The sequence below is a fragment of the Parasteatoda tepidariorum genome, chromosome 10, assembly GCF_982258835.1.
Source record: "Parasteatoda tepidariorum strain Cologne lab strain chromosome 10, Ptep-v5.0, whole genome shotgun sequence".
In the NCBI taxonomy this organism is placed as follows: domain Eukaryota; kingdom Metazoa; phylum Arthropoda; class Arachnida; order Araneae; family Theridiidae; genus Parasteatoda; species Parasteatoda tepidariorum.
The window spans coordinates 19,549,886-19,576,806 of NC_141764.1; the positions used below are offsets into that span (position 1 = coordinate 19,549,886).

The 26,921-nt window shown below is 29.2% G+C and overlaps 1 protein-coding gene across 1 annotated transcript; it reads left to right on the plus strand.

Moving 5' to 3' along the window:
- Positions 1 to 1,687: 1,687 nt before the first annotated feature.
- LOC107447259 (ataxin-3) lies at positions 1,688 to 26,878 on the plus strand. The gene is made up of 7 exons (XM_016062134.4): positions 1,688 to 1,899; positions 4,047 to 4,211; positions 7,512 to 7,648; positions 13,059 to 13,213; positions 20,782 to 21,030; positions 23,961 to 24,047; positions 26,715 to 26,878. Exons 1-7 carry the CDS (start codon positions 1,876 to 1,878, stop codon positions 26,768 to 26,770), a joined length of 873 nt encoding a protein of 290 aa, XP_015917620.2. The 5' UTR covers positions 1,688 to 1,875; the 3' UTR covers positions 26,771 to 26,878.
- The last annotated feature ends 43 nt before the right edge of the window (positions 26,879 to 26,921 follow it).

Genomic DNA, 26,921 nt, shown 5'->3' on the forward strand with positions numbered 1-26,921 from the left:
CAAAAAAGACGAGGAGTGGTACAAGGCACATTTTCCTGACGTGAAATCATCTAAAAAATGGCCACTCTACCAACACCTAGAAAAAAGACCTCGGCACGAATCAATTTGATAGTCCGACGTAACGAACATAAACTGCACAGTCGATGAAAAATAAAGATATCACTATGGTCTGACTTCTATGCTGTGAGGAGGTAGTAAACACTAAAGATGTCATTACGTTTGGACTACTATAGGATCAAACTTCTTTTTTATGGTAATCCGTGCTGAGGCCTTCTCTTTTCTAGGAGATATTGACTTTTCCCTCCAGATCTCAAACCCATGGGTTTCAGTGTATTGTCCATTTTGGAGTCTAGGAATTGCTCTGAACCACATAAAAATTTAAACTTTTAAAACAATCGCTTTGGCGGTAATATGACAGATTAAAGTTGAAGAGCATTCCTGCCTAATGCCTTCGATCATCCATGGAGATATATACTTTCCCGTGTAAAACTTACCAATCAGATTCCTTTATCTCTGGACGTCGATTATTGGTGTAGCAGTGAATTCTCCTTTAGGAAACTTGCTGCCCATCGCAGAAAATTTTAAAAAGCTCGCGCGCCTCTGCGTACTTGGAAATCGTATCGTTTCCAATCATTTTTCTGAGAATCTGCCGTAAATATTAGAGCCCTTTTATATTCTGCAGCTGTAAGCACGACGTTAATAAAGTACTTATAGTTAGTTTGTCTAAGGTAAAAACTTCAAGTCTGGTGCTATAGAAACAAGAATGGAGCATTTTAAAAATGATAGATTCGCACTCTAGGACTAAAACAATAGAACGAAGAAAGAGATTCCCTTTCTTTCGAGGACCCGAACCAGAGCCACTCCAAAACAGTGATCCTGCACCCCTACTTGAAATGGTCATACTTCATTACCATAGTCACATCCGCAAGTCCAGACGAATGTCTGGGGGAGTTCTTACTTTAGACGAACTATTCCTACCAATTCAAAAATGTCCCACAGTGGACTGATCGTTAAGACACGGATCCCAGCAGATCACCGAAGTCAAGCATCACTGGCTACGTCAGTGTGCGGATGGGTGACCACTTGGATCAGTCTGCGTAGGGACCGAGGTTGTGCGGTATTGGTCCTCGTTAAACTGTTCCACCTTAAAGTGCTCGACTTCGCGTGCAGGTCGTCGGGCTACCGAAGCGGGGGTGCCATCCTCTCCACAAAGAATCGAAATTGTGATGGCACGTCTTCGGATCATCCTCAGGGATGTTTCCCAGACCGTCGCCAATAGCCCATTGTGAAGCTCTAGTGCCACGTAAATGAACAACAACAACAAAAGCCCATTGTGCAGCTCTAGTGCGACGTAAATTAACAACAACAACCTATTCAAAAATAAAGCATTTTGAACATCGACTCCTTATTTTTGAACATTTGCATTGGCATCATAGAATTTCACGTCGCGCTAGTTCACTGTATGCAATTTGCGCAGTTTCGATCGGAATCATTGGAACCTGATTGGTGAAATTTCGTGGGAGAATATATTTCACAAATTTCTTCCCTTCTTCTTCTTATAATTATTTCGCATCCAGTGAGAATACTTTCTAATCTGTTTAGTGAAAATAACCTTAAGTTTAGAAGCATGTTGGGCTCGCATAAGTGAATTTTGGGTTCTTTTACAGTAATGTTTGTTTGGCAACAAGGTTGAAACTGAAATGAAAACATAAAAATTAAATGAATTGTGTCAACAAGTTTGGTGAGAATGGGTCCGGTGGATTAATTTGTTAAAATAACAAAATATTTACAATTTATTGCCGTTTTTAATAACATTTATTGTTCAGGTTTCGATGTTTTCAAGCCTTAAGTTACAGTTTCAATTATTTTATTGCAATGGAAGAAATATTTCACGAAAAGGTAGCAAACATGTCATTTCACTAAAAAACTTTTTAAATATTGGTTATGTCAAAGCATATTTATCTCATTGCCCACTTTACCTGTTACTTCTAAGTTTATTAAATTTATATAATTTTTACTTTTTATTCTCGAGTTAATTTGATTATTGTGAGTTTTTGAATATGCTTAGTGAAGTTATGATTTAGAAACAATTTTTTTTTCAAAATGAAATAGATATTAATGTGAGCTTTACTTCTCATTCTTTAATTTTGTTATATCCTATGAGTCTTTTATAGATGATATTCATTTAATTATGAATTCACAGACAGCAATTTTTTAATGACTTTTTTTTTCACAATTCAATATTCTTTTATGTTTACAGCACCCACATACAGAGCAAATTGAGCTTGTCAAAGAGGGATTTCTTGAATCCGCAATTCAAACTTACCGTGTCATATTAATATCAATATTTTTTTTAAAAAAAATCACGAAAATATCAATAATAATAGCTGAGCAATGAAAGACATCAGGATTTCAAAAATTCATAGCAATAATTGCCAAAAAAAAAATCATAAAAACACTACTTATATTTAAGATTGAAGCAGCATGAGTAAAGACTGAAATACATTATTTAAAATTTTCATGTGCATAATATATTAAAAATCATGGTTTGATTTAACATGCATGTTGATTAAATAAAAAAAGGTCAAATGTACCACATTGATTGATTCTTTTGCTACAAATCTGAATTTCTAACAATTTTTCCTGACTATCATATTTTATTAAAATGTAAAATATCATGTTCTTTGAAAAAAAATGAAAGATAGAACATGATTTCTGGAACAAACTATCATTTAAATTTTTACAATTTCGGAAATCATTTGAAATTCTAGATGAAGCCAGTCATTATCGCTTTTTTTATTTATTTATTTTCAAATGAAAATAGAAAAATCAGGAGCAGTTCCTTCCTCTCCCAATTTACAAGAAAGGCATCTTTTAAATATAATTCTGCTAAAAAAAAAAAAAAAAATCTTAAATTTTTGCACAGAAGAAAATCAAAATGTTCCCCCCCCCCCCAAAGGATAAATCTTTCTGCAAGAATTCTGTAATGTTCTGCAACAATGACATCACGATTTTGCTATGGGGTGTAATGTATGACCTAATAAATGGGTATGACTTTATAGACGCAAAGAATTTCAGACATTTTTGTGCTTGACCAATCACGTGTATGATTTATGTGTGTCAGAAATTTTCGAATATCTGTAACAAACCTCTCTAGCACTAACATCTTTTTCCAAGATACTTTTAGTAATAACAAACATATATATTGCTTATTTTAAAAAATAAAAGTAGTGCTGTGTTTACAAAAAAATATATATAATTTTTTTTAATTGAACATGAAATAATTTTTTATTCTAATATTAAGGGGGATATTCTCGCATTTTGTTGGAGGAGGGAATGCACAAATTATTTTCTTTTTCATATTTTGTAAATAATCAACACAATAAAAAAATAATTAAAAATCATGAAATCTGTGTGTGTAGTAGTAGTAATTGCCTTAAAAAGATTGATGAAATCATGCGAATCGAACTCCTGAAGTGCGTGCCTTGTTTTACGATTAGGTTATTGTAATAAATAATAATGAATAAATATGTCGTATTTAAAAACTATGGAGTAAACAAAAGCAATAACTGCCAAAAATTCCATAAAATTGTTGCCTTAAAAAGTAAATACTCAAATGCAAGATTCGAAATTTCCATATTGTTTGAAATATGTCTGGATATTTAAAAACTATTTAAAAGTTTAGTATCAATAATTGCCGAAAACGCAATCATAACATTACAATGAACGAAATATATCAACAACAATTATCGTCCAAATTTGAGCGTGTCAAAGAGTGACTATCTAAATGCTTGATTCAAATATTAATTATAAATTTCTGTAGAAAAAGAAATGTCATTTATTGAAACTTTTCAAAAGAAAATTTTTCTGTGAGAACTCTAACATTCTGCAACAATGTAGCCGTGTAGCTACAATTCTGCTAGGGGGTGTGTATGTGTTCCAGTTGTTCTTTGATAAAGAACTCTATAATCATTTGTTCTTGATAAACTGAATTATTAATATTTGTTTCAGTAAGATTCTAAAATGCTTCAATGTTCTTTTCACAGCAAGAGGGTTCATTATGTGCTCAACATTGCTTAAATGCTCTTTTGCAAGCCCACTATTTTACTGCTGTTGAATTAGCTGCTTTAGCAAGACAGATGGATGATGAAGAGCGTTCTCGTATGGCTGAAGGTGGAGTTCATTCGGAAGATTATCACAAATTTTTGCAAGTAAAAATACAAAACAAGCTATTTTGCATGCAGAAAATTCAATTTTCATTTTTTTCTCCATCTATATAGATGGAGCCAGCAGCAACATAAATCTGCAGTTTTTAAAAAGCAGAATATAAGTATTTAGAGTGTGTGAAAGTATTACTTACAAATATGTATGACTAATGATTTTACCTGGAAGCACATAATAAAATTTAAAAACAATAAATAAAAATATATTTAGTATGCATAAATTTAAAGTGAATAAGTTTAAAGTAAATTAAAATGTGATATTAATTTATTTGCATTGTGGTTTATTGTACATAATTCATAAAATATGCATGGGTGTGCAGAAGGAAAAAAAATTATTTTTCCTTAAAGTTGACTTTAACAATTTTTTTTTCTTTCAAATTACAGAATTTGTTACTAATTCAGTAGTAAATTAATTTCTTGGTTATGATAGAAATTCTAGAATTATAGATTTTTTTTAATCTTTTTTAATTTTAGAGAATATTAGGAACATTTTTTAATTTTATTTGTACTGATTTGTTCTGAATATTAAATTTTATTCTTCCCACATGCAGATATATATTCAGCGTTAGAAATTATATATAAATATATAAAAGAAAGTTTAGGCATAATCGATAGGTACTGGTTCACACAAAATTTGACATTAAATATGTTTGTAAATCACTTAAAATCATTTTCATGCTTCATAATAAGATTACATTTATTAATTCATTATGAATAAAACTTGATTAGTTATAGAAAATTTATTTAACAACTTAATAAATCACTAATTGGTCTTATATAAAAAAAATGAATAAATAGATTCTCACAATTACAGCTATTATCCAAATGAAATTCAGAAAGCATCAATGTTTAATAATGCATGCTTGCAATGTATTTCTTGTTATTTCCCACTTCAAACTCTGGCAATTTGTAATTCGTCAACTACTGATTTTGAATTACATGAATATTTTTTAATGTATCATCCAGTTTTTTAAAAAAGGTGCTCCTATTTCTTAAAATTACATTTTGCATCTTAAAGTTAAATAATTCTATGATGAACTAGAAATGAAATGAATAAAATTAACTAAGATATGTCACAGAAGTGCTATGTTAAATCATTCCATTCTACCCAAACCATTCCAACCAAATTAACTTGTCATTGTTCCACAATAGATTAAAAGCAGACTAGTTGTTTGTCCCACAATCTTGGGTGTATTATTTCAGAGTGACCCAAAGGGAATTTGGTGGTCTCAGATCAGTCAGCCACTGATAATTTTAAAGACTGGCATATATATACAGGGTGTCCGAGCACCTGGAATGTCATGAAAAATCATGTAAAGTCATGAATTTCGGTAATGAGCAAAATTTGTCATAAAATGTCATAATTTTAACTATATTTTGAAAAAAAGTCATGGATTTAGGTTGCCGAAAAATCTAATTTTTAGAATGGAATTCACCCCCTCCCCCGAATTTTATGGTGTTCTGAATATCTGAATTTGTTACAAAATCCCCACTCACAGTGATATTTGATTAAAATATAAAATGTTTTTATCATGTTCTTTTAAAATGATGTTCTTTCAAAAAATGAAAGAAGAAACATCATTTCTAGAGCAAATTATCTTTTAAATTTCTGTGATTTCAGAATTTTTATTATTATTATAATTTTTTTTATCAATTTCAAATTCTAGCTGAAGCAAGTCAGTCATTTGCGAATTTTTTTATTCCGAAATGAGAACAGAAAAATCAGGAGTATTTCTTTTTCTTCTGATGAACAAGAAAAGTTTATCTTTAGAATGTTGTTCTGCAGAAAAAAAGAAGAAAAAAATTATTTGCTTTTGTGTTTTTTTCAGCTATTTTATTGCTTCAACTCTTTCTTTACTCTGTTTTTTAAATTTAAAATCTATAAATATGAAGAGTATAACGGTTTTGGTTTTACCTATCATTTCAATAAGTGTTATTATAATGCTTTTTTAAATTTATTGTTGTGTTTTTGTCGGAGAAATTAGTAACTTCGTTAAGTTATGAAAAGTTCTTGGAATTAGTCATGGATTTGAAAATCTAAAATGTAGCAGATACCCTGTATATATTATTAAGACAGAGTAAGAGCAAGTTGGGATCAGCAAATTTCATTTTAGTTCATAGAGTGCAAACTCCGCAGCCCTGATGCATAGAGTAATAATGTTCCCAATATTTTTTTATTCTCAAGAATAATTTCGAAATTTCACAGAGGTACGATTATCTAAATGTATATAGCAGATCTGCCAAATATTTGAAGTGTAGCAGAATTTCTGTTTTACTTTAAATATTTTATTTAAAAAGTTTTTTACCACCACAGTATACAAACAATAAGAAAAAATATATGCATGAAATATCAGCAAAGCAAGCATTGTTATAGGTAAAAGTAAAACTTATGCATTTTCTTCTTTTTTTTTTCTTCAAATTTAACTACCACTTCAAATAATGAGAACTCAAACTTGTATGTAGTTTAGAATTGAATATCTTAAAGGATAAAACATACTTGCCTTAAATACATGATACTTAATGCAGTGTTTTCACTACAGCGCGAGAACCTTGCCTATTTTTTTCTTTTCTCGCAATAAAAAAACGATTAATGCGAGAAGTTTGCGGCACTCAATTAATCAATTTCAAAATTCATGAATTTTGAAAAAATTTTCGACTTTTGCCATTTCGAATAAAATCGGTTTCACTTTTCTTTCTTGATCTTTCTATATTTTGAACATCGGTTCTTGTTATCTAGCTTCCCTATTTATCAGTATTGTTCAGAACCGGTGCGAACAACAGAGCACCCCCCCCCCCATCCGAACCACGGAACCCCTTTCAGAACCTCTAAGTTCAGAACACATTTCTCTGTAACCACGTGTTCACCGTAGGTAAGGTTTCTTCATGTAAGACGTTTAAATTTTTTGTGCATGAATGTAAGATGGACAAATACCTTGTTTAGACGACATCTTCTACTCCGTAACGGACAAATGAAAATGATACAAATGTCAGTAAAAACGGTCAAAACAAAACAAATACAGATATTTTTCAGCCAAATAAATATAACAGCCGATGAAAAAGTAGATATAGTACATTTTCCATATGATGATGATCAATTAGAAGATGTGAAAAATGTATTATAATTAAAGAAATAATTTTTTTCCAAGTCTATTCGTGTTTTTTTAATTTCTCCCATTTTTTTCTGTAATGAATGCACTGCTTAATGACAAGCTGGTGAGTAGGTATTTCACACCCTGATTCTAGTTTTTAAACAATATGAAAGAATTAATTTGAATTTATATTTTGTAGCAACCTTCTACGAATGTGGATGATTCGGGTTACTTTTCTATTCAAGTAATAGCATCTGCTCTAAAAGTTTGGGGATTGGAACTCATACCTTACAGTAGTCAAAATCCACTTGCTCAGTCGGCTCGTACAGATCCTACGTAAGTGCTTTCATCCTCATCGCTCTCTTATGTATTTTATTAGAATTTATTATTATAGTAGCTGATTATATTTATTTTGCTTGTCATTCTCTGCAGTTCGATAGCAAAGAATGTGATTGTTGCACTATTTTAGTCTTTCACTTACAAATTAAATACCCCAGAATCTATCTTTAAATATCATAATCTGAAAAATTTTATTAACTCTGATATAACAGTCAGCTCTTCCTCTTTAAAAATTTGTTTAAAATTGTTTGTAAGTAAAGAAGCTACACGAGCAGCAGTATTTATTGATAAGATTCAGGAAAAAAATTACCTGAAATCTTTTAATCTATTCTAAATTATACTGTTTTTTTTTTAAAATCTATTTATATTCTGAAGCATCTCAAAATGCCTTTTGTTATAGTTGCGCAGGGTAATGACAATTTAAAGGAAGATATTAATTAATAAACAGTATAAGAATCAATAAGATCAATACATATAAAGCAAATATAATATATAAGGCAAATTGCAATAAATATATAAGTACAGTAGTACAATACAGTTGAGTCTCGATAATTCGAGGAGGGCAGTATTGAGCTTACCTTGAAATTTCGAAAACTCGAATTACCAAGAACTTGAGATTTAGGAAAAATTTTAATTAATGGGAACAAAGCAATTTTCAAATTTCAGTATTTAATTAAAAAATCAGGGGTCTGTCCAGGCCAAATTTACTACCGTTTAACGGTACCTTCACTAATTCAACTTAAGGAAAAACGGTAGTTTCAAAAAATATTTTTTCTTGAAATTTTATTTTTGTATCCTGTAAGAAACGATAAATCCATATTTTTACCATATTCTTGTGTTGATTTTATAATATAATTTTTAATTTTGACTAATTATGTCTAAATTTTCACAAAATAGGTATCTCTCAGAAAAACCTAGACAGACCTCTAAAAATATATTTAAAGAAAATTTACTTACGTTAGATGATCAGGGTACATTCACTGCTTTACACCAAGTTACAATATTCATTATATTGTTGCATCAGGTTAATTGTACTTTAAAATAATTATCTAATGTTTTTTATTTAAACACACTGTTCACATGTTTCAGTGTTTAATACACAAATTTGTTTTTTAACATTCAGTTGTAGTAATCGTCGTAAAACCAATCATAGTAATTGTTCCACCTGTTTTGTGTGTGTTGGTTTGGAAGCGAGAATGATTTTTTTTTACTAGCTCGGATTTATTGGAAATTCAAACTATCGAGACTCTACTGTGTTTGAAATAAAGTGATAAATATTTATAAATTTGTATTCTCAGTCATACTATACATTTTTGAGTGGATCTTTTCATGACTGGAAAACTGCAGCTTTATAAGAAACATACATTAATTAACTTCTTTTCATTGCAGGAAGCAATTAATCTTAGGAACACAATTCTGATGCTATAATTTTTATTACCATAACTGTATGAATCTATAAAATAATAATTATTTCATAGTTTCTGTACAACTTTTCATTAAGTATTTTTTAATCCAATGTAATTATGCTCTTGTCAATTAAACAAAAAAATATTGAAAAGCAATTTTATATGACCACAATATAATGTTAATTTTTTACCATTGCTTAAGTAAATATGATTGTAAATCTTACATAAATTCTTAAAACAAAATTTTGATTTATTTTATTAAACTATATTAAATTTCTGTGAAAGAGATGGTTGTTTAAATTGAATATGTTAACTTTATAGAATTGAGAAATACTATATATATTTTCTGGTACATAAAAGTCTACTTTATGAAGTCATAAGTTGCAATAGAAATTAAGGAATGAACATTTTGCCAGTCAGAAATCGGAAAGGGACAAATTATCATATAAATAATTAGGTGGGACTAACTCTTTTTGCAAATCTAATTAATCTTTTCACAAATATTTCCTTATGTGTGAAATTTAGAGAATTATGATGATTGAGTATTTTAATTTTGACCTTAAAAATTGAATGTCTGCTGTGCTTATTTTTATTTAGTATTAAATTGGATACTTTTCGTCCCATGCTAAATCTTTTAAGCAAAAATATTTTTAATTAAAAAATTTTCAGCGCACAAAATGATCTGCTTTGTTCTATTTCTCACAGACTCCTTTAAGCTTTGCCTCTTTTTTTTTCCCTTTGTATTTTCAATACCTATAGTTAGTCATATTTTATTTGCAAGTAAAGGAGAGAAAGAAAATTTTCCGTATTCAATAATAATAATCTATTTTTACTTAATTACCCATGAATTTTTCTACATTTTTGTATTTAAGAAGTGAAAATTCCATTTTCAAAAGTATGAGTTTAGAATTTGTGTTATACTCAGAATATATATATCCTTGCTCTGTATGTATATATATACAGAGCAAGAGAAACATATTAGAATTAGAAGTAAATAAAAATTTGATGGAAAAAACGTAAAGGTTATCATTTGGACGTATTCCTTTACGTCCGAGACATTTCCAAATAAATTATAATTATTCTAGGATAAAAATTACTCATTATATATATATATATATATATATAATTCGTGGGACTTTTGGAAATCCGGATATTAGATTTTTCCGTATAATGGACCCTCAAGGTAAACAAAGCTTAAAATGATCTAATAAAAGTTAAGAAGCAAAAAGTAAATAAACATTATTTTTCGGGCAATAATGTTTTAGTATTAGAATGAGATCTAATCAATCAAAAACAAAATATAAGAAAAAAATAATTATTGCTTAAAATATAGAAAACGAAAAAAAATTTGACAGTTATGAAAATATTAATTCCTCTCTCCGCCATTTTGAACTGAAACGATTCAAGCAAGAAGGGGAAATTCCCGTCATTCGTTAAAGTGGATAGGTGTAGAAGAGAATTCATTTCCTCCTTATTTGTCATTCAAGTTGAGGGTTATGAAAATATTAATTCCTCTCTCCGCCATTTTGAACTGAAACGATTCAAGCAAGAAGGGGAAATTCCCGTCATTAGTTAAAGTGGATAGGTGTAGAAGAGAATTCATTTCCTCCTTATTTGTCATTCAAGTTGAGGGTTATGAAAATATTAATTCCTGTCTCCGCCATTTTGAACTGAAACGATTCAAGCAAGAAGGGGAAATTCCCGTCAATCTCTAAGGTGGATAGGTGTAGAAGAGAATTCATTTACTCCTTATTTGTCATTCAAGTTGAGGGCAGGGCAGTGACAAATTCTTATTTTCTCTCCCATCATTGGCTATCAATCAAGCATAAAGGCACGACATGCTGATTGGGTTCCCTTTATTTTTTCTTGTGTGACTGAAAGTGACTCCTCCACGTTAACGTCTACTGTGTTTACCCTTTTTCACAGTATTTCATCTTTCCCTAACACTCTAATAAAAAGGTTCCAGGAAATGCCTTTTTTACTATCCAGCTGCATAGGAAAGAAGGGGGGAGGGGACTCTGTTGTGCTCTTTTGAAAACAAATCTCCCTCCTTTTCTGCATTCCTGAAGAGACGGTCTTGAGAGGTTTTCTCTTCCCCTTTCTGTTGATTTATGGGTTCAATGCATGAATCACTAGCAGCTAGAGAAAGAAAAAAAAACGTGTCCAAAGACCTTTTTTTTTTTTTAAAGGAGAGGGGAAGATAAGAGATGTTTGTTTATTTTGATTGTTAAAAAGTGTCCGGGAAATTGACCCTTCCGGAAAAGGGTCGTCCGGATATGGGACGTTACACTGTATATATATATATATATATATACATATATATATACATACATATATAAACAATTTAAGCATTTGCCGCCTTGCTGAGTGTGATAAAATCATAAATTTGGCGAAACAAATTCAGTTAAGGCGAACAATTTTTTCTACCGGATGTGCTCCGGAAAAAATCCGGTTTTCCGGATTTTTCACTAACAGTGATCCGAAAGTTTCCGGAGATCAAAGGTTCAGACGCTTAAAAAAATCATTGATCACAGAAGTTTCCGGAAATCAAATTTTCAAAGGTAGAACCTAAAAACACAGTTTTTTTTATTTGTCTGTAAAGGAGAGCCAGAGAGCTACTTTCTAAGCTTACATTCATGATTAGTATTCATTTTTTATCAGTAAATAGTTGTTATAATCATAAACTCAAGAAAGAAAGACATATTTGTAAATTTTAATTACTTCTCCAGGTCATCATAGGTATGTGTAAAATTTTAAATATATTTTAAGTAAACTAAGAAAAATTAAAGAAACCTGGTTTAAATTTTTTTCTAATTTTTGAATTTAAACTTCTTTTTTTTTAACTCAAGAAATTTTCCGGAATTTTGACTTGGGCTCACAATTACCCCTGGAAATGTATATATATATGTTTCCTATATCCTAAAAATCATAACAGTAAGAATTTTATATTAGAATCTAATAAGAATTATATTAAGTCCAGATAATGTAAGTAACAAGAGTAATGATATAAGCAGAAAAAAAAATTTCTCCATAAAATACAGATTGATACGTTACTGTATCATGTGATATTTTGTGACAAAACTCTCCTGCAGCTTGTGTTAATAAAGTATATTACAACTATATATCTAGAAAAAATATGTTCGCATAAAAAAAATATTGTTTATTAAAATAAACTTATTGTCAAATTTAAATAGCTGTCAAAATAAAAATAAAATTTAGCTTTGATTTTATCTCTTTAGATTAAAATCGAAGACTCATACTTTCAATCAGATAAATCATACTTTTCAATGAAAGATATCGCGTAACCACATGCAGTCTGCTGACTATAAATGTTATAAACCCCTCCCAAATTTTGATTAAAAAAAATCTCTGTGAGTAGTGTAAAAACTAATAAAACAGTAGAATAAAGCAGAATTAAATGCCTCAAATAACTTATTTTCTACTGCGATCCTTTTCTTCTTTTTTGAATAATTATAAAACATCACAGTGAAAACTAAGTGAGATAGTAAAAATTCTTTTATTAAAAATTAAGCGATTTAAAGAATGAACAATTTTATTTAAAATAAAATATACTTATTTAAAAGATATTCGGATTCTAAAAAAGCATCAGATGTTGCTTCTGATTTATCCTTATATTACTGCTCGAACACGAAAACTAATCGCAACCTATTCTTATTTCTTTTCCTCAGAAACGATAGAACATCTACATCTCTCACCCATTCATTGCTCATTTTTGCGAATATAATCGCGTGACATATTAAAACTAGTTTTTTAAAGTAGTAAACTAAATCATATCTATTTTATTGTTTGCAATGTAGTGTTATTTCATGATCAGCAAATGCACGACTTTATTTCCAGTGTATAAGTGGACCGCTTCATTTTGGCAAAATGCTATCAAGTAATGCATTTAATTTTTAGTTTGCAACATTAGTGATTGTTAGTTCTGATTGTTTCTAAGCATAAACATTATTTTAAATTGAATATTTTGATTTCTTCTACAGAAAAATGTCTGCCTACATCTGCAATTATCGAGACCATTGGCTGACTATTAGAAAAATTGGGCGTCAGTGGTTCAATTTGAATTCATTGCTGTCAGGTCCTGAACTCATATCTGACACCTTTCTAGCACTATTTCTTGCTCAACTTCAGGAAGAAGGTAATTAATAATTCACTTGAATACTAATAACTACAGGGGAATAAAGATTTTTTATTTTTGCTTTATAAATGAATTAGTTTTTTTTCAAATTTTACAATAATAAAAAAAAAAAATCTAGGAAAATAAGCTGTGATTATAGGTTTAGACAAGTTCAACTTTTATTATTATGGTCATGATTGCAATCGCTATTTTTTTTTTTATTATTATTATTTCTTTTTTTACAGAATTTTAAAAAAGGATTTTTTTTTTTGGAAAATATTACTTACTAGCCGCCTAAGGCGGCCAGCTGTCCGCCACGCTGAAGGTTTTCACAAATAAAGTTTTTTAAAACATAGCAGGAAATCTGAAGATTAGTGGACAATTAAAGTGTTCCTGTCCAGCAATTTTGTCTTCATATCCAGTTCTGCTGCAAATGTATTATAGCTCTTGAGGATGTTTGAAATTATATAGCTACAACGCTTAAGGAAAAAAAAACTAAAATGCTAAATACATGAAAAGAACACGAAAACGAATAAATTTTTTATGGTATCAATTTCTATTTCTATATAATTTTTTATGGTATCAAATTCTATTTCTATATCTGTTACGTCAAGCACTCAGGTATTATAATTTGATCTAGTTGCGCTTTCTACGTCATTTTGTTAACATAGTTTGGTTTGTTATTTAACATCGTTTGGTTTGTTATTTCTAAGTTAACTTTCAAAAAATTGGCTGGCATCAGCATTTTTATTCTTTAAGTTGTTTATTTTTTCTTTTGGAATTCGTTCCTTTTTAGCGAAATGTTTTTCAACCTAATCGAATTCTTTGCCGACTGTTCTCTGTATATATAAAGAAAATAAAGTAAATATTTTTAAAGTGTTGTGAAAAGAATTTTTAGTTGTACAAAGTACTACAATATCGGTATAAAAATTATCGTCTTCGCTTCAGAAAAAAAAAAAAAATAGAGCGTGGAAAGAAGAAGAAAAACTTATTATAACAATTATGAACAGCGACAAATATATCAAAGCGAAGCGTTCTATTTACGTATCGAATATGTTGCCACATTTTTAATACGAAAGTTAAACTTTTCTCCACTTTAATAAATGTAAACTAATGCGAACTTTACAATTAAATTATTAATTCCTTCGTATATTATTGGTTTAAGTTGTCGAAAATTAATATTTCAATTGTGAGGTTCGCATTAGCATACATTTATAAGAGTGGGGAAAAGTATATGCATTTTTTAATAATTTATTGAATATGCTCTTTGAAGACGAAAAAGCAGACGAAAAGCATAGACTTACAAAATGACTGATAACTAAATAACTAATCAAAATTTTTGAAAAAGAAAAAAAATACTTCTTCATTATGTGAAAACACAATTATGGGCCGAGTTTCGTGCCCGGGCGAGGCTTCTGGGGCGATATATTGTGATTACAGACACACACACACAGCCGCGTTTATTATTATGTATAGATACTTTAAACTTTTTCAAAATCTATGGGTTCTTTTTTTTTTTTACTAATTTTTGGAAACTTACTCAAGCAATTTTTTTTCTTCTTTTTTTTCATAATAATTCCTGCATAATGTCAAGACTAAGTTTGTGTCCTTGCTTGTTTTTACTTATTTACACTGTTTGTGTTGTTGTTTCTAATAAAAACTGAAAATCTCTAAAAAGTTTAAAAATAAGCAAGTATCTCTTTAAATCTCGGGAACAGTAAAATCTAAGAATTTGAGAATATGGTTGGGGAAGGCCTGATCAACTTTGCACTAACGACAGTTCTGCCCTTGTTGAAAGGGTATGATCGCACTAGTTCAGAATTTGTTTCATGATAGCAGAAAGGAAGCAGTTTCAATTGATTTGAGGACCTGGGGCCCCAATGGGGAGAGATATTTTTGTACTGTTTAGTAGTATGATTTATGCTGCATTAACAGGTTATGTAAATTTACTGTTCTAAATTATTCTAAAAATGTCACATTTCTTTTCAAACTGTTCCAAAAGTCTAATAATTGCTTCTTTATTAAAGTTTTTTTTTTTTAAATGAATGGAATAGGCTCCAAAATGTAAAATAATTTAATCACTTAAATATTTAAAAATCTGTGTTAATACCTATAACTGTTCATATAGCTACGACTGTTGCTGTTATGTTTACTGTTCACTTCTTTTTCTAATTAAAGTAGATAAACAGTAGATTTTCACTATTTTTCATTTTTAGATTTCCCTTTTGAAGTTTTTTATTAAAGATTTCATCTTGTAATGAGTAATCAAAACAAGTAAAAAAAAAGTTTGTCTGAGGATTATATTGATGTGCAGTGCACATCAATATAATAGTTAATATTTCTTCACACCAGTATTAATTTAAAATTTGCAATCAAGCTCATGACTTTTATCAAATATTTTTAAGTGGGGCTTCAAAAATTGTGAAATGAAAACACAGTGGTTATAGGTTTTGGCATTTGTGTTCAAAAGTAGATATCTGAGTAAATTATTTATTAGATCAAAAATCCTAATCTTTGAATTATTCAAAACAATAATTTTAAAAACTGCATTAATATAAGCTGAAAATGGGGTGTTTTGAACTCACGCAAATCAGAAATATCAGGACAAAGATCTAAAAATGAAGAAAAAAAATTCTGACGAAATATATTTTATCAGAAAAATTAGATATTTCTGGACAACTACAAACTCTTTTATTACTAAACTTAAATCTCTATTATGTTAAAATAAGGGGGGGAGAATAGTTTACATTTTGTTTATTATTAAACCATTAGTACTAAGACTTATTTTTACTATTTTATTTACAGCTCATGTTATTTTTGTACTTTTTCATCATTCCATTATTTTTAAATATATTTTAATCAATGGAATATATAAAATAATATATAATTAATATCGTATATATACAAGAAATATATATGATATATTGCCTTAAATATATTTAAAATGTGTATTTCATGAAATTTAAAACTAATATTATAAATTGTATATAGCTAAATAATGATATTAAATAAACATTACTAAAGCATTGGATTTTCATATTGCAGGTAAGCAAGACAGGAAATCACTCTTTAACATACATTACTAAAATAAAATAAAAATGTTAAGTGTTTATTTTCATGTTAACTGTCGTTGTAAAGTATCATAAAAGCATTTTTAAAGTATCCAGCTCTTTTTATGTTAAAATAATTCTTTATGTTAATTTAAGGAGCAAAATTGAATTTTTAATAAAAACCTTAACTGATAAATACTATGCAATACTTTGTAACGATTTAGTTAATTTCAATTAAGGAATTAAAATACAATTTGACATATTGCTTTAAAAAAAAACACAAAAATCGGGTTTAAACCAGAGGAAGAATTTTTTTTATTTAAAAAAACTGCATTTTTCCTACTCTAATCCTAATGTTGTAGTTTTTATTGTTCAAGTAAATTTTATGGAAGTATAAAAAAATAATTGTTTACTAACTACCATATAATGATGCTTACAAATATTTTTTTTTCAATCTAATTACACTTTTGTAACTTATAACAATGAAACCAACTAAATACCATTGCTACTGTAAATCAATGGTTTTGTATTTTTTCTCCATTTTTTTATGTAATTATGATTGCTATGTAAATTCTTGTTATAATTAAATATTTAAATTTGACTTGTGTAAACCGTAATAAACTGGAATCTACTTCATTTAGGAGGAAATGATTTTTTACCTGGTTTATTGCTTTCTCTAACTAAATTAACTTATATGATTATCAAAACGAGCACTCTGTATAATTACTTGATTAAAAACTTAATTTGCTTCAAAAATATATGAATTGGGAATAACAGTCAACATGTTTCAAGTACTCCAAGTCTTGAAAATGGGCACCTGTTTTTGTGCTCTTGAAACATTCTGACTGTTGTTTCCAATTTGTATATTTTGAAACGAATGAATGAAAATTTTTTTCAAGTAATATATTTCCGTTTCAATTTTTTGGGATTATTTATGAGAATTCTTCATAGTTGAATATTTCTTTTGCGAACCAGAGATTATTATTACTCAAATTATCGTTGTCATTTATTTTCTCGGCAAAACTATCTTTAAACACAATAGAACTAACAATAGAATATGTTGCATATTTATCTTCAAACACAATAGAACTACAATTATACGACACCATGAAATGTATCTCAAAATTACTGGATAATCAATTTTTTTTCAAGTTGATTTATTAAATGTATAACCATTAGTAAAATTACTGAAAGTAAGTAGGTAAAGACTGTAATGAAGTTTTTTTTTAAAAAAAAATCATACTTTTCCCTTGTCATAAATAATGGTGCACATCATGAAATCTCCAATATTTTTTTTTTTCTGTTCGAGATATTTTAACAAATTTATTTTAAAAGTAAATGTTGCTTCTTAAATAGTAAGTATAATTTATATGTAGTTTAATCATTGTAAATTGTGAAATAATTGTTTACAAATATCTTGATCATGAAATTTTACACATGGAAGTAATATATCATTGCTTTGTTATAACCAAACAGCAGATTAAGTTTTAAACCTTTAATTTTGATTAATAATTGTCAGGACTCTGATTCCACTCCCACACGTCTGAACAACCCCTGACCCCTGAGGGTCAGTTGTTGAAGGACATGGGAAGTATTGTTCTCCTATCGTGGGGAAGGAAAGATTTTTTAAAGGGGATGGACTCTCATGAGAAATGAGATGATTATGGACACGTTGCAGGGAGAATATAGAGAAGGGAATAAGGTGGCTTCAGATGTAGAGAGCTGTTTTGTGTTTTTTTATATTTAAAATATGTATAATTTCTGTGGCATAATTTTTTCGAGCTTTCTGCGACAATTCTCTCTTACTGAAAGACATTTTTAATAGTAGCATATATGTATGTTACTAATTTAAATTTAAAGTAACAGAAGCACTTTCTTCTTTTTTTTTTAAAAAAAAAGCCTTCATGTATGGAACAGAACAGTATATGATTTTATTAATTATAAATGTAAGAATTTTTTTTGAAATTTAAACATAAAAAAATGCATATTGGTACTATTCTCCTGTTCTAAAAAAATATTTGTATAGTTAACCTTTTTTAAATTTTTGCTGTCTGGAAGTTACTTTTTATAATATCAATCTGAAATTCTAGCTAAAGCCAGTCATTGCAGAGTTTCTTTTATTCTCAAAAGGTTTCTTTTATTCTCAAAAGGAAAGGGCTCCTATTTTTAAAACCGGCGATAAAAATTGCCTATCAAACTATAGACCAATTTCAATATTACCTGTTTTTTCCAAATTCATTGAAAAAGCTCTAGCTGATAAAATGTACAATTATTTAAAACATACAAATTTTTTCTCTGTTAATCAACATGGATTTATTAAAGGCAAAAGTACAGAAAAAGCTCTTTTGGAATTTTCAAAATTTATTCATAATAGTATTGCTGAAAATAAGATAACAGTAGCTATATTTCTTGATATATCAAAAGCTTTCGATAATGTCAATCACAATTTTTTAATTAAAAAATTGGAATTTGCTGGTTTCAGAGGAATTATGTTAAATTGGTTTGTTTCATATCTTTCAAACAGAGAACATAGAGTTAAAATTCGAAGTAATTTTAGTAATTATATTTTTTCAAACCGTGGTGTTCCTCAAGGATCTATTCTAGGACCCTTATTGTTTATTATATTCATCAATGACTTTTGTCAACTCAAACTTTTTGGTAAGATAATAACGTATGCTGATGATTCCGTAATTTTGTATTCTTGCACTGATTTAAATCAACTAATTTTTCAAATTGAATCTGATTTACGCATAATTTCAAAATGGTTTACAATAAATGACTTAAATTTAAATCTAAATAAAACTAAATATATTTATTTCAGTTTAAGAAAATCAGAATTTAACTTAAATTTAAAATTTCACTCTCTTTCCTGCAAAAGTACTAATGAAAATTGTCAATGCTATATTCTACAATCTGTAAATAATATCAAATATTTAGGACTATATATCGATTCTAATTTAAAATGGAAAACACATATTAACAATTTAGTTAAAAAATTGCGTTTCGTTTTAGTTAAATTTTATCACCTTAAGAATAAAATTCATTTTAATTTTGTGAAAGCACTCTATTACTCCTGGTTTTATTCTTTAATTAATTATGGTGCGATAATATATGGCGGTGAATATAAAACTAATTTACTTCCCTTAATCTCAGTTCAGAATAAATGCCTCAAGATTATTAATTCTCTAAATATAAATAATTCAAGTGTAACTACTACCAATATATATACAAGAATTAACCTATTACCATTTCGCCATAATGTATTTTTTCGTATTTTACTCTATTTAGACAACAATAAATTAATATGCAAATTAAAAACTAATGTGTCTGAAAGGAAATTTCACGAAAACAGTTTTTTTACTTAGCACCTAAATTATATAATAAATTACCATTTCAGTTGCAAAACATCAAAATATATTCTTCTTTTAAGCGTGCTTTATTTCAATTTGTGATGAACATTGACGATTTAGATCTCTATTTTTCACTTTAAGGGAAGCATTTGATTTTTTATACCAGTCTTGTGCCAATCCAAACGAATTTCTTATGTTACCTTTGTTATTTTTATTTATTTATTTATTTATTTTTTTTATATATATAGTTTCATGCATTTTTTTTTTGTTTTCTATTATTACAGTGTTCAACAATATATGACGTCTTATGATGAGCAAAATAATTTATGATTGTAATACCCCCCCTTTTTTTTTTTTTTTTTTTTTTTTTTTTTTTTAAATTTCTATTTTAAATTTATTGTATTACTTTTCCTTGTCGCCTGGACAGGATTTTCCTCTTGACGACGAATATATATTCTTTGTATTTATGTGTTTTTGTTCTCAATAAAGTTATATTTGTTTGTTAAAAAAAAAAAAAATAAATAAAGTAGGGGGGGGGGAAATCATGAGCCTTCATTCCACTTCCAATATGGGAGAAAAGCATTTTTTGAATATAATTCTTCTGAAGGGAGGGGAAAAAAATATTTTGAAAAATTCTACAGATAAAAAACTCAATCTTCTTTGCTTCCCAAATAAAAAATATTTCTGCTCGAACTGTGCAATGTTCTGCAATAACGTCGCCACAATTCTGCCTAGGGTTGTATAATTGTGTGTATACATTCTTGAACATGATAATCCAGAGCCTGAAATAAATGTATAAGTTCTCATCATTGAGTGTACAATAAAAACAAACTGCCTGTTTCACAATAATCAAGACCCAAAAACATAATAACGGAATATAGTATGATGGAGGAATAAAAAAATATGTTTTGCTGGTAAATACCATTAAGTCTGGGATAAATAAATGATTTATTCTTTCATACCAATATGACTTATTAATTTTATGTTGATGACAGTAAAAGATATCTGGATCTTTGATTGCTAATGATCATGTCATGTGATTTGTTTTCATTGAATAAGAATACTTGAAACGGTAAGATGACAATGATTTTTTATGATTTTCTAAGAATATAAGTCAGAAAATTTAGTTGAACTTAAAACCTAGGTATTTAGGTAATTATATTAATTATTTTACAAATATCCTCAACAGGGTATTCAATATTCATTGTTGATGGGAGGTTGCCTGATTGTGCAGCTGATAGATTATTATTAATTCATCCTGCTGTCCAAGTGAAAAAACCTAACCTTTTAACGGAGACGAAAGTGGCCAGTAATTTAATACAGTGTGATGACGAGGAGGAGGACAAGACATTGACGGACACTCTCACACGGACATTAGCAGAGTCTATTCAAATGGAGAATGATTGCTTAGAAGTTGCTTTGTCTATGAGCTTAAGTGGTAAGAATTCATGCTTCTTTTCAGTTTATAGAACAAGTTTTGTCATTGATAAACTGTTAATAGAAATTGCCACAGTGTAATTATTGTTTTAAATGCTTCAAGCTACTTTAATCCGCCACATGTTCAATGTGATGGTTTTAGACCTCTGCCAGGGCTCAGGCTGTGGACTTTATATATATATATATATATATATATATATATATATATATATATATATATATATATATATATATATATATATATATATATATATATATCAGGGTTTAAGCTGAGTCTAAAAATTCATTAGCAAAAAAGCTAAAATCTGAAAAAAAGTTTTAGCAAAATGCTAAAATGCCATTAGGCTTATAAAATTACTTTATATCAAACAAGTACTGTAAGTTATCTGACAAAGAATAGCTTAATGTACAAGAATATCAAAAAGAATACCTATAACAAAAAAAAAACACATTTATTATTTATCAAAACATTTTGGTTCCTAATTAACAATCTTCCTTTCTTTCATGTTTGCCCATTTTACAAATGCTTCTTGAAAGTTAAATGCACTTTCAGGGCCCTCAATATTAATCATTAGCAAATTGTTTACATGGTTGATTAACAACCTGTTTCGAATATTAGTTTTAATCAAATTAAGGCAGCTAAAGCCCCTTTCACAGTCAACAGTGTGCATTGGTATTGTTGCACAATACTCTATAACAGACGTTATTAATGGGTACTGTTCAGACACATCATTGGTATATAAAAATAAAAGTAATTCATTAAATTACATGTTTTTACATCGTTGCATTAAGATGTGTTTAAATAATCCCCATTCACAAAGTAATTCAGTTTCTGTAAACTGAAAATCTTATCTGGGAGGTTCCGAAAACAAATTGAAAATGCAACGGATTTCCTTTACACCATAATGCTGTAATTCTTCCGAACTATGGGGCATCCTGCTAGGTATAAATATATTGAACATTTCGATTTTATCCAAATCTCCCAATCTATCAGTAATATTTTCAATGATACAGTTTAAAAAATTGTGCATCAAATTACGGAATCTTTCCCTCTGTTTCAGTCCATCTAAAATTATATGGCCCTGAAACTCAAATTTTTCACTTTCCTTCTTAGGCACATCATCTAAAAAACTCATATAATGAGTGCCGGAGCCAGTTTTTATTTCTTCTAAACTTGAAATACAAGCCTTCACACTTGATTGATCATATTCAAAATTTAAATTACATTTTTGAAATATGAGGCTTAATTTATTAATGTTGAACATGATATCATTCAAGATGGCAGTGGTTGCTAAAAACAAAAAAATAGTTATATTTTTTAACAACCCTTGAGCAACAGGACGTTTGTCTTCCATTAAAACACTAACAAGAGCTTTTCATGGATGTTAGCGTCATGGTTTTTCGCGGAAGCTTTTTTTTAATGGAATTTAGTAAAATCCTTTAGCAAAAATGCGAAAATGCTTTGTTGAATTTTAGCATTTTTGATGGGTCTTTTCGCATTTTGCGAAAAAAGCTACCGTAGCGGAAACCCTGATATATATATATATATACATATACATACATACATATATATGATTGACATTGGACACCCGACCCAATTTAGGGTTTACGACTACTAATGTTCAACTCTATAGCCTTGTAATTTTGAACCAACCCAGAAGGCAGGGAAACTCCTGGATTAGTACCCCCAGAGGTATGATTTGTTAAGGGAACATAGGGAACTTTGTGACTCGACATATTTAACATACATTAGTCACCATTTACTACACTCTGAGTCTTCGCCGGCAGAGATTGAACCCACCACCTCTTGGGCCCAGTGCCCTACCAACCAGGCTTTCCCGGCAGCTGAAGACTTTATTTTATAACCGTTGTTGAATAGCCAATCCAATTTTTGGGTTCACGACTACTAATGTTCAACTCCGTAGCCTTGCAATTTTGAAACCAACCCATGATCCATCTACCACTGAGGATATTTCACGTCTGCACTGTGGTCAGTGCTAGCCGGATGCGGAATTTGTATCGGCCAGCCTTCACCTGTATTCAAACCCCTTTCACCTCAGAAGGTGAACGCTCTATCCCCTGAGCCATTGTGGTCTGCTGAAGACTGTTTTATTTTATGTTATAACCGTCGTTGGACTGCCAATTTAATTTTTTGGATTACGACTACTAATGTTTAACTCCGTAGCCTTGTAATTTTGAACCTTATCAGGAAGACAAGGGAACTCTTGGATCAAGTATTGGGAGAAATTTGCCTTTGATCAGGTTGCTCTTTCTCTGATTGCGTCTCTGTGGTTCAGAATCCATTTTAATGTTATATCACAAATGCCTAAACCTTCGCTAGTTTGTAGGTGTTGTTCTTTTGCCATGTTAATAAAAGAAACTTTAATTCCAAATTACTTGCAATTTTTTTTTTATTTATTTATTTTAAATTTTAGTTTTATTACAAAAAGAGATTTCGTTTGGTCATTTTAGTTGCTTTTGAATATTAAAATCTCCTGTTCTTTTAAAAATTCTGCATGGATTAAAATTATTGTTCCAAACAATAATTTTAATCCGTGTGGAATTTTATTACACCTATGCAAAACTGCAGCTTTAAATTGAATTTCGGTCATAAAATATTACATACCTAACAATAATACCTAAGTTGCTACAATAACAATCAAAATCACTGCTTTAAATTTCTAAACCGGATCATAGTAAGGAAAAGCATTTCCACAATAGTCCTTTGTAGCCGGAGAAGTTGCGAGTACTTCAGAATTTCGTGTTTTGTGGCAATGTGGTTAGTACAGTGCGTCATCCACCTTTATATCATAGGCAAAAAATCATTAACTCATTAGAAACTGGGTGGGCTGTAACTGTCTGTTCCTAATAAATATATGTATTGTTTATTGACCTTATATATTTGTAACAAAAAAAATCTCTTTTTAATAGAATATGAGAAAGCAGCAGGAGGAGATCAACCTAGTTGTAGTAGTAGAGAAATACAGCGTGAAACTTTGCCGCAAACACCAGATGCAGGTATTATGTTAATTCTTTCAGCCTGTTCATATTTAATCTTTTCTTCATGTGTATTGCATGCTTTTCACTGGGATGTTCCTAAAGCTAGTTTCATGTTTTTATTCAAGAAAGCTTTATTACAAGCAAAGACATCCAATATCTTAACAAAATACAAACTTTATGAGGTTGCAGACAAAAGTCCTACTCAAAAATCAGAAGATGGTAAAGTAAAACAAAGCTTTTTGTATGCTCGTAGATATTTTCAGAGACAGTACTGCATTTGTCGAGCTGAGAAATTAATTTCAAAAAACCTTGTTTGAAATAGCTTCCCTACAATTTAACATGGTGTGTAGCATTTTTAAAAAATGCTTAAAGGTGCTTATTTTTTTTAAAAGCCCTTAAAGGTGTTTTTAAAAAGTGCTTAATTTTTCCTTTTCAAAAATGAGATTTTTCTTTACCGTGTCGGTTTTCGCTGCGTATTATGCAAAAGCGTGGTGCTCACTTAGTTCTATTCAACGTTTTCATGTATCATTCAACCACAATCCATTTTGGCGTACCGTCGGCCTGCAACGTTTGATAGCACCCCAATCATGTTACATGTTTAATGAAATACTTGGGAGTCCACATGTGAGCTGGGTTCGGTGAGATTCTTGCACTTTCATGTGCAACTCTGCTGCATTTTGCAAGAAATTCTCAATTTCTGACTTCATTTTCCACCCTCTGAAATTGAACCGAAAAATATTAATCTTTTTGTCGTTGCTTATATAATCAAGAAAAGAATTCTTTGTCTGAAACTAGTTATTTTATCATGATCATGTAAAGTCTTTGAGAACTATTTTGAATTTTTTTAATGTATATAGTGCTTAAAATATTTTCTGATATAGTCAAAGTACTTTAAAGGTGCTTATTTGTTGCTAAAAGATTTGGCTACACACCCTGTTTAAGGATTACCTTCGTAGTCTGTTATGTTTTATTTCTTCAGAAGAAACATCACATCTCAAGGAGGGGGGGGGGGGGCTTCAGAGAAAGAGTAAAAATATGATGGGGCAAGATTAGGCCTATGGGCTCAGCAATAATTGATTAATAACGCCATTTTAAGCCCTTTCTTATGACATGATGGTCTTAGGAATTAAATTTAGAAGTTTGATTTTATAAATTCAAAACATTGAATTAACCATGTAATGTTTCTCAAATTTTATATAAATGTTTTAATCAGTATACAGCAGTGGTTTCCAACTGGCTGCCCGCGAAGCTTTTTTTTTTTTTTTTTTTTTTTTTGTGGCCCTCAAACTAAAATATATTAGTTGTCATTTTTTTGCGGACAATTTTTGTAAAAAATCTGTATGGGTTTAAAATACTTTTCTCGTTAATAAAAACCTAATTTCTTTGTTTCTGTGAAATTGAACTTACCAACGGTGCAAAAAAATTTATTTCTTAGGTTCTGCATCCAAGAAAATATTTATTCAAATACAAAAATAATCCTGTATGTTGCTCTCTATTTATTTCATTTTTTTTTGTATTTTGGTAATATAATTTATCATGTGTGTATCAGAAATTTTCTCGAAGAAATTCTCCGATTTGACTTTTTGAAACCACTCATTTTGAACGAAAATATGTTCACTCACATTTGTAAATTTTAAATTTAAAATATAAATATCTATTCTCTGGTGGTTGCAGCAGAAAAACCTTAATTTTCTCATTGAACATTGTGTGTGCTACTATGTAAGTTTTAATACCAACCTTTTTTAAAGTTTTAAATCTTAACCATTAGATATCTGTTGCACATTAATTGTTTAATACATAGGTGCACATTAAAGTTATTGTACCCCGAATTTTTTAATATGCAATTAAATATTTTTAAAAATCTACTTCTTATTTTAATTTGTAATTCAATACTTTTGTTTTGTACTACTTGGTAAAAATCTGACTGTAATTTTTAATGTTCCTTCAAACATAAGAGTCCTACATGAAATTTTGATAAATTTGCGGCCTGCCATTTGATTTGTGTTTTTAATTGTAGCCCCCGGCCTCATTTAGGTTGAAAACCCCTGGTATACAGTAATAGGTTTACTGTAATAGGTTTATGGTAGGAAAAAGATTGAATGAATTATATTTACTGAGAAGAAGATTCAATGAATTCTTAATTTCATTTTTAAAATAACCGAAATATGTTATGCATATTTTGGCATAACTATTGCAATTATTTCATATTAATGCTCTATGGAGTGCAAGTTATACTCTTATAATTTATAACAAAATCAAAACTTGAACTCAGATCCAAGTTTAATGATAAATAGATTTTTCTTATGTTTTATTTGTATTTTTTAATTTTGATTTCAATGATAAAAAATAGTGAAACAGTTTGCTAAGGTAAAAAATATAATAGGTATTTTTTGTAAATAATACTAGTACTAAATTAACTAGTTCTAAATTAACTAGTTTAACTAGTACTAAATTTTTTTATATAAGGTGTCAAAATCTTTAAGAAGGAAACTTTGTGTACTGTTCCTGCAGATATTGCCTTTTAGTTTATTGCAATGTGATGTGTAAGAAGCAGCAGGATATCTTATGGCAAAAAACTTGTGCTGTCCTGCTAACACACATATCTTAAAATTTTTTATAATTTTTATTGTTTTCTGCTAAAATTGTTTTTCTGACTTTATGAATTTCTTTTATTATTAATTTCAGAAATGAGTGAGCAAGAAATGCTGGAAGTAGCAATAAGAATGTCAATGGAATCGTGATGTTAAATATGTTTTATACTCTTTCTTGTATTGTCTTTAACAAAAAAATTTTATAAATGTGTATTTGAGATGGAGTGTTGCCTTCTGTAAACATGACTTCATACTATATTTTGTTATGTTATTTATTAACTTTATAATGAAATATATCACA

Excerpts from the sequence above, each read along its gene's own strand:
- LOC107447259 (XM_016062134.4), top strand. The coding sequence starts at position 1,876 with ATGGAAGAAATATTTCACGAAAAG. Across the intron at positions 4,212-7,511 it reads ATTATCACAAATTTTTGCAA|CAACCTTCTACGAATGTGGA; the intron begins GTAAAAATACAA and ends TATATTTTGTAG. Across the intron at positions 13,214-20,781 it reads TGCTCAACTTCAGGAAGAAG|GGTATTCAATATTCATTGTT; the intron begins GTAATTAATAAT and ends TATCCTCAACAG.